Raw genomic sequence first — 15,802 nt, 5'->3', positions numbered from 1 at the left:
GTTGTGGCTCACAGCAGACTGAGTTGCTCCTCAGCATGTGAAATCTTCCTGGACCAGGGATCAAACTGGTGTCCCTTGCATTGCAAGGCACATTTCTTAACCACTGATCCACCAGGGAAGCCCAGGAATATAGTTTTAAGTCTCTTGAATTTGAGGAATGCCTGGAACATTGAAGTGGAGATATTTAATAGGTAGTTGGTTACCTGGGCTAGAGCTGAGGTATATAGGGGGGAAAGAGCATATAGATGATACTTGAATCCCAGATTGTGCCCATGAGCAAGTGAAAAGAGTCCTGAGGAACTGTGCTTAGAGGAACACAGATATTTAGAAGGAGATGAAGTAAATGAGAAAAAGACTGGCAAAGAGGTTGGAGGAGAAATAGGTCTTGGACTTATGAGTCAAGGAGGGACAGAATTTCAAAGACAAGAGAAGAATTGGTTAGAGGGAAGGCAGTAGCTTTAGAAATTGGATTTTTGTTTGTTTGTTTTTAATGTATTTAAATGCTTCTGTGAAAGGAACCGGGAGACGCAGGTTTGATCCCTGGGTCGGGGAGATCCCCTGGAGGAGGAAATGGCAACCCACTCCAGTATTCTTGCCTGGGAAATACTATGGACAGAGGAGCCTAGTGGGCTGCAGTCCATGGGGTCACAAAAAGTCGGACATGACTGAGTGACTGAGCATGAGAGGAACCAATAATCAGGGGAAGGGGCGCTTGAGGGAATAGCAGTAGAGAAGACTAGTCTTTATGCCAGAATAAGGCATAGAAGTTTATTTACTGGAGAAGTGTAAAAAGCAAAGCTATATTGCAGAGTAATGGACGAAGGAAGGGTACTGTGAAAGAACCTTTTGTGCCTCCAGAAAATTACTATATTTGAGGGAACTTTTAGAAATCAGATTCTTCATCAGTTCCTAATTTATTTTAGGAAACAGTTTCCCAAGGAAAAAACCCATTAGTTTGGAACTAGAGGATTTCTTTGCATCAGATACTGAGATGAAAGAATCACCAACAAATGGTGAATGTGACAAGGCAGTGGCAACACAAGTGAAGAGGCTAGATGAAGTTAAGGTAGAACCCGACAATACTCAGGTAAATATTTCACCTTATTTTCTATTTTCTAGGGTAGCATTTAATTAAAATTTTAGTTATGCAGATGCTAGTTTATTGGTTGAAAATCTTAATTTCTTCCCCAAAGCAATTGACCAAGTAATGTAGAATGTGTGGTTAAGTGCCATAATAAGCATGTGCAAGAATGTGAGAGAAAGATGGACTGTTTGGATGTGGGTATTGGGTTTAATAAAAAAAAGATTGCTTAAGGTATTATGGGTCTATCTGAGGTTAGCACATATTTGTTTTCATTTTTCTTAACTTGAAACAATACAAATAACTATATGCTTTTGTGCTACTATATTAAGTAATAGAATTATTTAGTACATTTTAAGTACTTAGAATTTTTGTTTATCCAAATTAGATTCATTTTTATCATTGAACTTTTTTAGACTTATCAAATGCTAAAGAACCTATAAAGGATAAATTAGGTCAAGCTATAAGCAGGGCTAAATTTCCTTAGATTGTCTGTATATGAACCTGTTGAAATTTACAATGAAAAGCAATTTCATTTTAAATTTACTTCTAGTATTCTGTTTGCTACTGCTAAGTCACTTCAGTCGTGTCCGACTCTGTGCAACCCCATAGACGGCAGGCCACCAGGCTCCCCCCTCCCTGGGACTCTCCAGGCAAGAACACTGGAGTGGGTTGCCATTTCCCTCTCCAGTGCGTGAAAGTGAAGTCGCTCAGTCATATCTGACTCTCAGCGACCCCATGGACTGCAGCCTTCCAGCCTCCTCTATCCGTGGGATTTTCCAGGCAAGAGTACTGGAGTGCCTTCTCCAAGTATTCTGTTTAGAAATAACATAAATTAGTACCAAGTAAAGGGTATGACTCCCGTTGGATGACAATGGGCAATAATATTGTCCATCTAGGAAATACCTGTTACTTCAATTCTTGAACATTCAAATATGTCTACCCTCTTTTTGTAGTAGCTGCTGAGGGACTATGTTAACAAAAATTTATAAAGTTGTATCTAGGTACAGTAGAAAATACTGTAATAATTAGTGGGTGTTACCAGCCAGAAGTCACCAGAAAGGGAATATTTACTTATATACCATGGTTCAATGCAATAATACAATTCACTGAACAGACTTCAGCGTAATATATAATCTTCTATTGATTGATTGATGGTTTTCATTATTTTCAACTTTTTTTTTTTTTAGGAGTACTGTCAAGCCCAGCAGCCCAAAACTCAGGAGAATGACCTGAAAGTCAACTCTGCGTTTTCAGACGGTAGTACTAGAATTACTTAAGTTAATCATATTTATTCTGACGAATATGATGGCCAGTTTATTCTACTTTTTTAGAATCCCCTTGAATAGTGCATTGATTGTTTTGGGTTTCAAGTCCAGAAGAAGTAACCTCTAAAAGATAGTGAAAGAATACATACTTAATTTTATATAAATACTAATTTTTTTTCCTTCCTGTTTTGTATTTATAGCTCCTCAGATCACTACAGGCATTCAGCTTTCTCTGGCATCATCTGGCATGAATAAGATGCTTCCTTCAATTTCAACCACAGCTGTTCAGGTTTCCTGTTCTGGTTGTAAAAAAGTTTTTCAAAAGGGACAAACTGCTTATCAGAGGAAAGGTTCTACTGAGCTTTTCTGCTCCACACCATGCATCACTGAATACATTTCATCTGTCAGTTCACCAGCTCTTCCGAAGAGAACTTGTTCAAACTGCTCAAAGTATATAATTCTAAATTATGCCCTCTTTTACTTCCGTACATAGATCTTGATCAGAATGTTGGTTGTAATTTTCTTTGTTTTTTTCTGAAGTAATCACCTTGGTTTAGGGTAAAGAAGTTGCTTCTGCTTTTGGTTCCTGTAATAGATTGTTCAGAAGTAGTTTTTGTGTGTGTGTTTATTAAGAGAATTGCAGAAATTAAAACGATAGGAATTGTGTTTCTCTTTACCTTTAAATAATGTGACTTCCAAAACTTATTTTCCTCTTTACATTGGAAATTCTCTACAATTGGGGTTACTGTGTGCCCATTCTGTTTTATCATTTAACTGTATAGAAAGTAACTTACTAAAAAATTAATCATAATAAGTTACTTTTTGACCTTCCAAGGAGTAAAGTTTTATAATGCTTCTCTTGTAGTGGCAAGTGAAGTTGTTTCATAATTTTCCTTTAAAAAATTTAATGGCCTTCAGTAAACACAGGTGTATGTATGTAGTCTTAAGGTTTCTGTGAACTATTATTGGGTTCTCTTTTGCTAACTTTTTTACTTATGTGAGACAATTTAGGTAAGGAGAAAAGAAGTAATAGTGATTCATAACATCCAGAATTTTGAACTCTACACTGAGATATATAAAGGTTCAGTGCTTTGAGAGTCATATGGTATTATAAATCTGGTTTGTTATTTCTCATTAAATGCTAGTGTTAAACATTTTAAATGTTCTTTGTTTCAGAACAAGAGAATATATGAGCCACCAGTTTTGCCACCAAATATAACTAAATGCCTTTCAAATAGTACCTTGTTTTGGAATCAAATTGCCATGATCTGAATCTTGCTTCCTTAGTTCACATTTTGATACTATATGTGGTCCCTGAGTGGCTTTATCAACATCATCTGGGAGCCTGTTAGAAATGTAGAGTCTCAGGTTTCCCCAGGCCTATTAATCAGAACTGCGTTTATCCCCAAGTGATTCATATACATGCCAGAGTTCAAACAACATTGAGAACTTCTTTGTATTCCCATCTGTCTTGTTAAGTGTACATAAGAATGATGATCATTCAATAATATATTTAAGCAGCCAGAACAATACTGGCATGTAATAAGAACCCAGGAAATGTTGACTATCAGTGGTATTTTCTGAACAAACTCACAAACTCTTCACATTGGTTGCTTTAGCTCCTCATTTGGCTGCTGCTTCAGAAGTTAGCCCTGGCTTCATCTTCCTCCCCAGAATTCTACTACGTTTTCTCTTGTGCTTTGTAAACCTTTTAACACTGTACTTTGTTCTTTTTCTTTTTTGCTGTGGGCTGTATGGCATTCTCTTCAGCATGCTTTCTTTCTCTGCAGAATCATAAAACTGGAAGGGACTTTAGAGATCATCCTGTTCAAACATTTTCTTTTGGTTTTGAGGAAACTGAGGCCCTAAGAAGTTAAGGTATCATGTTCCTGTGTTTGGAGTTTATCTGTTACACATCTTCAGCAGAGCTCCCAGGCAGATTGAAAAGGCTGAAGCAGGAAAGATTTAGTGTGTAAGTTGTTCTTTAAGGCAAAGAAATCCAATATGAACAAAAAAACAAGTTTTAACTTTATTTGGAATAAAAATGTTTTGATACAAAGTACTTAATAGGTTTGGTGGAAAGGTAGTGATGCTTAGGCTAGGAGAGGCCATCCATTGTTCAGAATAACGTATACTTTTTTCAGAACTTTTTATTCTACATTCATCTGTGTTCATTATTATCTTGTATTGATATGTACTTCTCAGAATTTTTAGCTGATTACCAGTTACCAATGAGGTTTTTTTAATAGCAGTGATTTAAAATCTATTTTGAGTCAATGTAGGGTTTTTTTTTTGAAGATCAGTTGATTTACAATGTTGTGTTAGAGTCAATGTAGTTTTTATTCTGTTTCATGAGCCAACTGAAAGATAGCTTTGAAAATGACATTTTAAATCATGTTGGAAAGATGACCCTTTATTTATTTGGCCATACCTAAGGATCACAATAAACTGGAAAATTCTGAAAGAGATGGGACTACCAGACCACCTAACCTGCCTCTTGAAAAACCTACATGCAGGTCAGGAAGCAACAGTTAGAACTGGACATGGAACAACAGACTGGTTCCAAATGGGAAAAGGAGTACGTCAAGGCTGTATATTGTCACCCTGCTTATTTAACTTCTATGCAGAGTACATCATGAGAAACGCTGGGCTGGAAGAAGCACAAGCTGGAATCAAGATTGCCGGGAGAAATATCAATAATGTCAGATATGCAGATGACATCACCCTTATGGCAGAAAGTGAAGAGGAGCTAAAAAGCCTCTTGATGAAAGTCAAAGAGGAGAGTGAAAAAGTTGGCTTAAAGCTCAACATTCAGAAAACAAAGATCATGGCATCTGGTCCCATCACTTCATGGGAAATAGATGGAGAAACAGTGTCAGACTTTATTTTTTTGGGCTCCAAAATCACTGCAGATGGTGATTGCAGCCATGAAATTAAGAGACGCTTACTCCTTGGAAGAAAAGTTATGACCAACCTAGATAGCATGTTGAAAAGCAGAGACATTACTTTGCCGACTAAGGTCCATCTAGTCAGAGCTTTGGTTTTTCCAGTATTCATGTATGGATGTGAGAGTTGGACTGTGAAGAAGGCTGAGTGCCGAAAAATTGATGCTTTTGAGCTGTGGTGTTGGAGAAGACTCTTGAGAGTCCCTTGGACTGCAAGGAGATCCACCCAGTCCATTCTGAAGGAGATCAGCCCTGGGATTTCTTTGGAAGGAATGATGCTAACACTGAAACTCCAGTACTTTGGCCACCTCATGTGAAGAGTTGACTCATTGGAAAAGACTCTGATGCTGGGCGGGATTGGGGGCAGGAGGAGAAGGGGACAGCAGAGGATGAGATGGCTGGATGGCATCACTGACTCGATGGATGTGAGTTTGAGTGAACTCCGGGAGATGGTGATGAACAGGGAGGCCTTGCGTGCTGCGATTCATGGGGTCGCAAATAGTCGGACACGACTGAGCGACTGAACTGAACTGAAAGGAGATAAGTCCTAGGTGTTCATTGAAAGGACTGATGTTGAAGCTGAAACTCCAGTACTTTAGTCACCTGATGCGAGGAGCTGACTCATTTGAAAAGACCCTGATGCTGGGAAAGATTGAGGGCAGGAGGGAAGGGGAGGGCAGAATAAGGTGGTTGGATGGCATCACCAACTCAATGGACATGAGTTTGGGTAAACTTCGGGAGTTGATGATGGGCAGGGAGGCTGGCGTGCTGCAGTTCATGGGGTCGCAAAGAGTTGGACACGACTGAACCACATGTCTTGCAGGATCTTAGTTTCCTGACCAAGGATTGAACTGTCACCCTTGGCAGTGAAATCACAGAGTCCTAACCACTGGACTGCCAGGAAATTCCCATGGTTTTTTGTTTTTTGTTTTTTTTTAAATAAGGCCGTAGTATATTAGAAGCCAGCAATCTAGTATGCTAGTAGCAGAAAAAGCCAGTCAGTGTAGTTTCTTCTGCCTTCTTTCCCCTCTGGCTAATTTCTTACTATCTGAAAAATCTTCCTCAGATATCTGTACCCTTGATCTGTTCCCATACCATTCCTTCCTCTCCTTTCCCCCACCTGCCACCCAGATAATTGTTCCATGTTCTGTGTCTTCCTAGTGTCCATAACTCCCAAAACATTTTTCATAAAATAATGTTCTTAAAGAATAGATATTGCTCCAGTTAGACTGTGAACCTCTGGACATTAGGGACTAGATTATATTCATCTTTGTATGCCCAAATCCTAAACACTGTTAGGAACACAGTGAATCCTAGAAAAAAATTTTGTCACAACTCAGATACTGCATTTAGAGCTACAGCTTAAACCAGTAAAATGACTGGTGTTAGGATAATGAAAACTGACATATTATTTTGGTGCTGTTTAAGGAGGCAGAAAGCTTATAGTACAGATAGTCCCCAACTTCCAGTGGTTCTCCATGATGATTTTTTGACTTTACAGTGGTGCTAAAGTAATACACATTCAGCAGAAACTTACTTCAAATTTTGAATTTTGATCTTTCCCTGGGCTAGTACAATAATATGCAGTATGATATTCTCACAGTGGGAGGCAGCGGCAGTGAGCCCCAGCTCCCAATCAGTCACATGATCACAAGGATAAACAACTAATAAACTTAAAATCATTATGTACCCCTGCAACCATTCTTTCACGTTTGGTACCATGTTCATTAAGTTATATGATATATTCATCACTTTATAATACTTTTTGTAGGGTGATTTTACCCATCAGTAGGTTGTTAAGGTAAGTGTTCTAAACACATTTAAAGTAGACTAGGCTAAGCTATGATGTTCTATGGGTTAGATGTACATTTTCAACTTAGGATATTTTCAGTTTAAAATGGGTTTATCTGGACATAACCCCGTCATAAGGAAGATTTATACCTAAAAATTTGTTAATATTGGGGTATTAAAGTGTTGATTTCAGGAGTATTTCATTTGGAAAACTGTTATCTCTAAAGATTGATATTCTGAAGGATCTAGGTAGCCAGATATTTCGTTTTGTCCTGCAGTAGCAGTTCTCAGATTTTCTGGTTTCTGGATCCCTTTACACGCAACAATTTTTGAAGACCCAAAGATCTTTATTTTATGTAGATTACATCTAGCTATATATATATTGTGTTGGAAATGTAAACTGAAGAATTTTTAACTATTTAATTATTAACTCAATAAATAGTGCATGTTGATATAAGTCTTTTTTATGAAAACAGCTTTTTTAAAAATTTAGTGAACATCGTTTTATTAGTATGGCAAACTGCTTTACTATCTGGCTGGGTTTTCATATCTGCTTCTGCATTCAGTTTGTTACAAAATGTTGTTTTGGTTGAAGTCTAAAGAAAATCTGACCTTACAAATAAATATTTGAAAGAGAGAGGAGTGTTTAGCGTTTTGAGATAGTTGTAAATTTTTTTTGATACTACTTGAATGGTAGTTTCTTAAATGTTAGTTGTAATGTGGAATCTGAAACCACATCAGTGAATTTTTTGTACTGTCACCTGAAAATTTAGTGGTCTGTTTGTACTTAGAATGGTTCTTTTACCTGCAAATGATTTTTTCTGCATATTATCATCATTTGGAAAATATTGATTCCCTGAGGTATGCAGACTTCCAAATGTTGTCGTTTCATTATGCAGTATTTTTAAATCACATTTGCTTTTTTTTTTTTTGTAATTTATTTAGTTCTTACTCCTTTTTTTTTATTCTGACTTTTTTTTTTTTGGCCTTGCCCTGTGGCATGTGGGATCTTATTAGTTCCCCAACCAGGGATCAAACCAAATTCAGATTTTCTTATTTCAAGGTTTATGTTTCTACTGTTTCACAGTTCTTCAGGTATATGAAACAAGAGGAGAGAGTTATTTAAGGGAGTGGTTTAGGTTATGAAGAGAAAAAATAATTGCGGTAAAGTTTAATGGTGCCCTTGTTGTTTATCTTTTAGAGACATTTTAAATCTAAAGGATGTGATCAGTATTCAGCTGGAAGATACTACCAATAGCAAAACTTTTTGCAGTCAGTCTTGTCTTTCATCATATGAAGAAAAAAGAAAGCCAGTTGTTACCATATGTACTAATAGTGTTCCAGCCAAGTGCAGCGTGTGTCAGAAGACTACTGCTGTAAGTTGCAATATTTCTTAACCTTTAGGGATTCTGAATATTCTGCTTAAATATCAGAGCTTTTACTGGATCTTTTTTTTTTAATCCTAGATTCAGTACGAAGTGAAATACCAGAGTGTGAATCATAGTCTTTGCTGTAATGCCTGTTTTTCAAAATTTCACTCCGCTAACAACCTCATCATGAACTGTTGTGAGAATTGTGGCGCTTACTGTTCCACTAGCTCTAGTATGTTTCATATACTTCAAATGGAAGGACAGTCTCATTACTTAAATAGTTCAAAGAGTATTACGGCACATAAGCAGGTATGAAAAAAGATCACTTCATTTTGAATTTGATTGTACAAGACTCAAGTGAGAAATGGGACAGCTGACTCCCATTAGTTGGCCTGTGGCTGTTTCCACCTTAGGAAACTGGGGGTATAGATTTTAGTACCATTGTACTAATTTTTAGTTGGTAAGATAATGAAAGAGGTAAAAGAATAGTTCTTTTTTACACAATAATTCATTATAAAAGATGCATGGAGATTTTCCTGAAGAATCTCAGGGTGATCACCTTACCTTGAAGGAAAGGCAAGCAGAAGGAAGCTTATTTATAAACTAGATAGCAGCAATAACAATAGCCTATTGGTCAGTAGGACTCAACCACAAAAATGTTTTTTATTTTTAATTCCATATATTTAATTCTTATACCTCATAAGCAAGGCTGAAAGATGACTCAAGAATGTCACATGCTTTTCTGAATCAGGAATCCTAGTAGGCAGTAAACCAATGAGAAATAATCCTCTACTTCTGATAGGAGAGCCTTGGATGTGTGGCTCTGAGAGCAGAGAAGCTGGCTGTGCTCTGCTGGTTTGAGATAACACAGTTAGTGTTCTGAGTCCCTTTCATGAGGTGGACTGTCACACGTCTTGCATATTCAGATACTGTTTTGAAATACAACTCTATCCCTGTAAGTGCTTCCTTAAAAACAAGCAATGGAAGATGGGAGTCTCAACAAGCCACAATTCAAATAGGTCATTTGGGAGCCACAGCTTTTCTGTGGCAGAATTCCCACACCATGAAAGTATCCTACCTTGGGACCAGAAATGGGAGAACAAAGGGCATAGAACTTTGTCTGAAAGCAGTTAACGCCATTCCTTCTTTTCTTTCTTTACCCCTCACAGTCAGTAAATAGACCTCCCATTTTAAGAACCTATATTTGAGTATTCAGTTATTCAGCATGTGTGATAGGGTACAACCGATTTGGCTAGATGAGTTAAAAGGCATGTCTGACACAATGCCATGCTACATTTAAGGTATTGTATGATTTTGATAATGGAGAAAACCCATACTGTTAGTGAACTGTAGTCAGGAATTAGATTAAGTCTTGGCTTTCCCACATGAGTAATATGTTAATTATATCACTATTTGTTGGTTAATATTAAATATTGGTAAGTTGTTACATTTCTCAAAATATGAAAACTCACACCTTAGGACAAAAATAGTAATTTTCAAAATTATACTGTTTTTTTGTTACATTGTTCATTTGCTAACATTCTTTCACAGAAAATCTATTATTTGTATTTGTCTTTGCATTTTGTACGCCTAAAAGCTGTTTGATTTCATTACTGTTAGTGTTAACTAACCATTTCACCAGAAAGAGTAGGTGGTGAACCTCTCAGTTTCTATCCTTTTCCTTTGCACACTTAACTGCTTACAGAAGGCACTATGTTCTGTACCTCTCACTGCTTGTATGTAACTTTCTTAGAATATGCTTGCAATTTTTACCATGAAGTTACACTAGAAAACAGTGATTCCCACGGCATTTTGTAATGTGTGTTAGGCAATTTTTTCTGACTCCTCCTTAGCACCAGTGGAAGGCTTTCCTTGGTTGATGCGCAAGTCGGCATTGGGGAAGGATCTGTAATTATTAAGACTTGTGTTCATTTATGAAGTTGGTTTTGATTTCTTGGAATGAAGAACATCTTTTATGACCACTTCATTGCTTGCATATGTGTTGTTATTGCTATTAATATACCTAACAAATAATACAAATAATTATCTAATAGATTAATCCGTTTCCTTTCATTTTAGTCATTTCAACCTATAAGGGCCTTTTTTCTGGTTTTTAAGAAAGTGCAAAAATGTGACTTTGTTGTTATTATATTTCAATTAAGCAGTGGTAGTGGGTATATGTCATAGAGCAGGAATCTGAACGTTATTTTACTCTCTTAACAGAAACCAGCCAAATCACTTCCATCTGTTCTTTGCAAATCATTGAAGCCCACAGATGAAATGATTGAGACTACCAATGACTTGGGGAAGACAGAGCTTTTCTGCTCTATTAATTGTTTCTCTGCTTATAGTAAAGCTAAGATGGAATCTTCTACAGGTATTATTTGCTCAATAGTTATCAAAGATCTAGTAACTGTTGAACAACATTACTGCTTTCCCTTAATTTATAACTTTAATTCTTTGCCAAATTAAGCTGACTTAAAACAGGTAGTGGCTGGAGTTGAGGCCTGGGAGGGTGGGGAGGAAGCGGGGGGGGGGGGGGGGGGTGGGAATCTAAAACTTGTTTCAAAGAAAGATTTTCCAATGTTTTTGCATGAAAGGAAGGCCACTTCATCACAAGATTTAATATTTACTTGTAAAGATTGTTGTATTAGAATACAGAATCTTCTACTTAGCCCTGCTTTATAAAAACAAGGCTCTGAGTTACATTTTTCACATGAAGCAGAGCTAGTTGAAAATACTTTGATGTTCACTAATAGAAAGGGATAGATAATCCAGAGCCAACTATGCATTCTACCAAAGAGTCTCACATGGGACCAATAGTGTTAATTTCATAGACAGTGGAATGAATAATTCCCCTGGGGCTTATGCATCATGCAGGTGGACTTATTATAGAAATTTCTGCAAGATACTAACCTAGCTCCTTCATATTGAAGTTGATGAATCCTGGAATGGTTAGAAATGATACCGTTAGGAGATCCTATAGGAATCTTTTTTGTGTTCTTTGTGGGTAATTTCACAGTAAAGATTTACTTGAAACTTCAAGCAAATAATACAAAAGGACTAAGAAACTGCACAAACGTAAAAGATATGAAAAATGTAAATTATCAGTTTAATGTTGGTATTAATGTTATCCTAAAGAACCTGGCTATCTGTAAGCCCTAATAAAAAGTACTCCAATATTCATCAATACTTAAAGCTATTAGATACTTATGTTATTCATTGAGATTGTTGTTATTAAACAGTGCTTTCTGATTGATTGCTTCTGCCTGGTTTATAAGAAATCTTTTCATTTTTATCAATAAATGTTTCAGTGGTATATGATACTTCAACGAATCTCCCTTCTCCAAAGAAAGATGCAACTCCAGTTATAAGCAATATAGTGTCATTGGCAGATACTCATGATGCCCTGCCCATTGTGAACTCTGATGTATTACAAGGTAAAAATCGATGTGAAGATATTTGACATATACACTGTTTTGCCATACTTGATTATAGAATCTGTCTTTATTCTAAGTTTCCTTTCAGTTGTCTAATATGAAATAAGTAATTGTAGTTAATGATACTATTTTATAGATTATGGTGTAAGATCTTGAATTTATGCTTTAACAGGTACAGTTTCTTCAGTAACAGCAAATGTCATTGAGGATGTAAGTTTTATTTTTAATTGTTTTTTGCTGCTGCCTTTTTTTAATTGCTTATTTTTGGCTGCGCTGGGTCTTTGTTGCATGGGCTCTTCTCTAGTTGCTGTGAGTGGGGGCTGCTCTCTAGTTGCAGTGTGTGGGCTTTTCACTGTGATGCCTTCTCTTGTTGAGCACAGGCTCTAAGCAAGTGCAGTTCAGTAGTTGTGGTTCCCAGGCCCTAGAGCTCTGCCTCAGTAGTTGTGGCACACAGGCTTAATTGCTCTGCGGTCTGTGGGATCTTCCTGGACCAGGGATTGAACCTGTGTCTCCTACGTTGGCAAGCAGATTTTTCACCACTGGGAAGCCTACTAACTGCCTTCTTTTTTAAGCTTTCCTTTTGTAAACATATTATATGTGTATTTGAACATATTCATTCCTGTTTTGATCCTGGAGCCAAAAGCAGAGCAATAAACACCTTTTGGTATTCACATTCAGGTTCTTAGATCTCAAGTCTGATTTGAAATTGTTAATAAGAATACTGAGTTATAACAATTGTTAATGTTTCCCTCTTTAATTAACTGTTTGAAAACTGTTCAAACAAATGTTGTCTTTTTCTCCCAAGGTTTCACCCAGTGAATCAAGTAATAGTGTACAACAGCCAAGCCTCTCACCACCATCATCTGTAGTCAGTCAGCATTCGGTTGCCTTAAATACAGAAGAACAAAAAGATCATATGTTAAACCAAGATGCTACAAACAATATGAAATCCACGAAAAAAAGTGACAGACTACGCCACCCAAAATTTACATCCAAGATACAAAAAGTTAAAGGTAAATCACGAAGTATTAAAAAATCTTATTTTCAACGATTAGAAAACAGTATTAAAAAGGATGTTATGTTCTGTTATTCATGCCAGTTGTTCTGCCAGAAAAAATTTAACTATGGAAGAGAGTCACTTAGAGCGCAAGGAATTTCCCATTGGAAAAAAACTCTGGAAAAATTCAGAAAGCATGAAAAAAGTGAAATGCATTTGAAGTCATTGCAGTTTTGGAGAGAATACCAATTTTGTGATGAAGCTGTTAATGACAGTTTATCTAGTCATTCAAAGCAGATTGAAGGAAATAAAAAGTACCTAAAGCTTATAATTGAAAATATTTTATTTCTTGGAAAGCAATGTTTATTCTTAAGAGGAAATGACCAGTCTATTTCATCTGTGAATAAAGGCAATTTTTTAGAATTGTTAGAAATCCGAGCAAAGGATAAAGGAGAAGAAATATTTCAACTTATGAATTCACAAGTTGACTTCTACAATAGTACACAGATTCAAAATGATATTATTGAAATAATAAAGACTGAAATATTGCAAGATATTGTAAATGAGATCAATGTCACCTCAGCTTTTTCAGTAATATGTGATGAGACAACTGATGGTGCCACTAAAGGACAGTTCTCAGTTTGTGTAAGATACCCACAGAAAACATCAAAGGCTGTATTAATTAAAGAAAGATTTTTGGGTTTCATAGATGTTGAAGAGATGACTGGGACCAACTTACACAGGAATATCAAAGCTTACCTGCAGCAGATTGGAGTTGATTTGAGTAAACTACGAGGCCAGGCCTATGATAGCACCAGTAATTGGAAGGGAAAATTTAAAAAAATTGCAGCAGAATTTAAGAAGGAAGAGCCAAGAGCTTTATACCTGCATTGTTACACACATTGTTTGGATTTAGCTGTGATTAGGTTTTGTAAAGAAGTAAAAGAGCTCCGAAGTGCTCTAAATACTCTCAGTTCTTTGTTCAACACTATTCATGGGGAAATGTCGGTAAATTTTCAAAACATTGATAAGCTGAGTCAAAGCAAAACATGCAAGAAACACACATCACAACCATGTTGGACAGTCCGTGATAATACATTACTCTCTGTGATTGAGGGTCTTCCAGAAATCATTGAAACGCTAGAAGTTCTATCAAACCATTCTTCAAACACAAGTTTAGCTGATGAATTGAGTGATTTGTTGGCATTGGTTTCTAAATTTGAATTTATCTTTTGTTTGAAATTTCTTTATCGAATACTAAGTGTTATAGGAATTCTTTCCAAAGAGTTTCAAAGTGAAACAATAGACATTTTTTCTTTGTCTTCAAAAATAGAAGCAATTTTGGAGTGTTTATCATCTGAAAGAAATGATACTTATTTCAAAACTATCTGGGATGGAGCAGAGGAAATATGTCAAAAAATAACCTGTAAAGGTTTTGAAGTTGAAAGACCTTCATTTCAAAAAAGAAGAAAAATTCAGAAAACTATAGATCCTGGCAATTCAGACAGTATGTTTTTTCCTACCTCCACAGAAGAACAATACAAAGTTAATATTTATTACCAAGGCTTGGATACTGTATTGCAAAATTTAAAATTGTGTTTTTTAGAGTTTGATTATTGTAAAATGAAGCAAATTTCAGAACTGTTACTTAAATGGAATGAACCCTTAAATGAAGCAACAGCCAAAGAGGTCCAAGAATTTTATAAATTTGATGCAGACATCATCCCAGAACTTAGATTTTATCGGCACTATGCAAAGCTCAACTTTGTCCTGGAATATGATTTTATCAACTTCAGCAATCTTGGCCATTTATTTATTCAGCATGGTCTTCACAATAATATTCCTTGCATATCAAAGCTATTATATGTTGCTTTGTCTTGGCCAGTTACTTCAGCAAGTGTTGAAAACTCATTTTCTACACTGTCTCGTCTTAAAACATATTTATGTCGTACCAGGGGACAAGAAAAGCTTAGTGGCTTAGCCCTAATGGCTGTTGAGCAGGAATTGGTAGATAAACTGATGGAACCTGAAAGGCTCAATGGAATTGTGGAAAAGTTTATCCTTCAGGTGAAAGAAATATAGTACTTGCTAGCTTGAATTCACCTGAAAGAATTTTTATTTCTGTTGTATATTACAGTTTTTATTTCAGATGTTTGTCTTTTTAAGAAAAAAGGTTTTTCATCAGTAGCATTTACTTGGTTTAAAATTCATGACATAGAATGATACATAGTGAAAAGGCTCCATCCCTTTTTAAATACTCATTTCCCCCTCCCACAAGTATTCTCTGTTTTTCTTAAATATCCTTCTGGAAATACTTAGTCATAAATGTACTGTGCAATACACACTGTTCTTCAGCTTGCCTTTTTCATTTAACATAACATTTTTGTCATGTTCCATGTATCAGTCCATAGAGTTTCTGAGTCTTTTTTTAATAACCACATAAGATTTAATTGTATGGAGGTACCATAATATATTGGAGCAGTCCCTACTGATAAACATTTTCTTTCCAGTCTATGTCAATTGCAGATATTGCTGCATTTAATAACCTTGTACATAGGTCATGTTGCACATGAGTTGCTATAAAGTAAAATTTTAAACTGGAACTATTAGGTCAGAAGATTTACACATTTTTATTTTTCATATATATTGGCAAATTGCTTTCTGTAAGGATTGTATCATTTTATAGTCCCACCAACAATGTGAGAGTGCCTATTTCCTCAAATCTTTATTAAATATTAATAAACATTTTGATCATTGCAAAGTGTCATTTGAATAATGATATATTGACCACCTGTTGCAAAGAACTGACTTTGGAAAAGACTGTGATGCTGGCAAAGACTGAAGGCAGGAGGAGAAGGGGACGACAGAGAATGAGGTGGTTAGGTGGCATCACCGACTCAATGGACATGA

At 36.2% G+C, this 15,802-nt stretch overlaps 1 protein-coding gene across 2 annotated transcripts; it reads left to right on the top strand.

Annotated features, from left to right (window-relative positions):
• The first annotated feature begins 991 nt into the window (after positions 1-991).
• Positions 992-15,587, top strand: ZMYM1 (zinc finger MYM-type containing 1). Of its 2 annotated transcripts, none has more exons than XM_068964711.1 (9): positions 992-1,087; positions 2,272-2,344; positions 2,550-2,799; positions 8,287-8,461; positions 8,552-8,764; positions 10,679-10,832; positions 11,812-11,895; positions 12,068-12,110; positions 12,697-15,587. In XM_068964711.1, exons 1-9 carry the CDS (start codon positions 992-994, stop codon positions 14,972-14,974), a joined length of 3,366 nt encoding a protein of 1,121 aa, XP_068820812.1. In that variant the 3' UTR covers positions 14,975-15,587. The 2 variants fall into 2 exon arrangements, with proteins under 2 accessions (XP_068820812.1, XP_068820811.1); XM_068964710.1 differs by having other exon boundaries at positions 11,737-11,895.
• Positions 15,588-15,802: the final 215 nt, after the last annotated feature.

The sequence above is a fragment of the Capricornis sumatraensis genome, chromosome 2 (genome assembly GCF_032405125.1).
Source record: "Capricornis sumatraensis isolate serow.1 chromosome 2, serow.2, whole genome shotgun sequence".
NCBI lineage: Eukaryota > Metazoa > Chordata > Mammalia > Artiodactyla > Bovidae > Capricornis > Capricornis sumatraensis.
The sequence above is the reverse complement of the archived record's forward strand: the minus strand, read 5'-3'. Positions and strand labels throughout refer to the sequence as shown.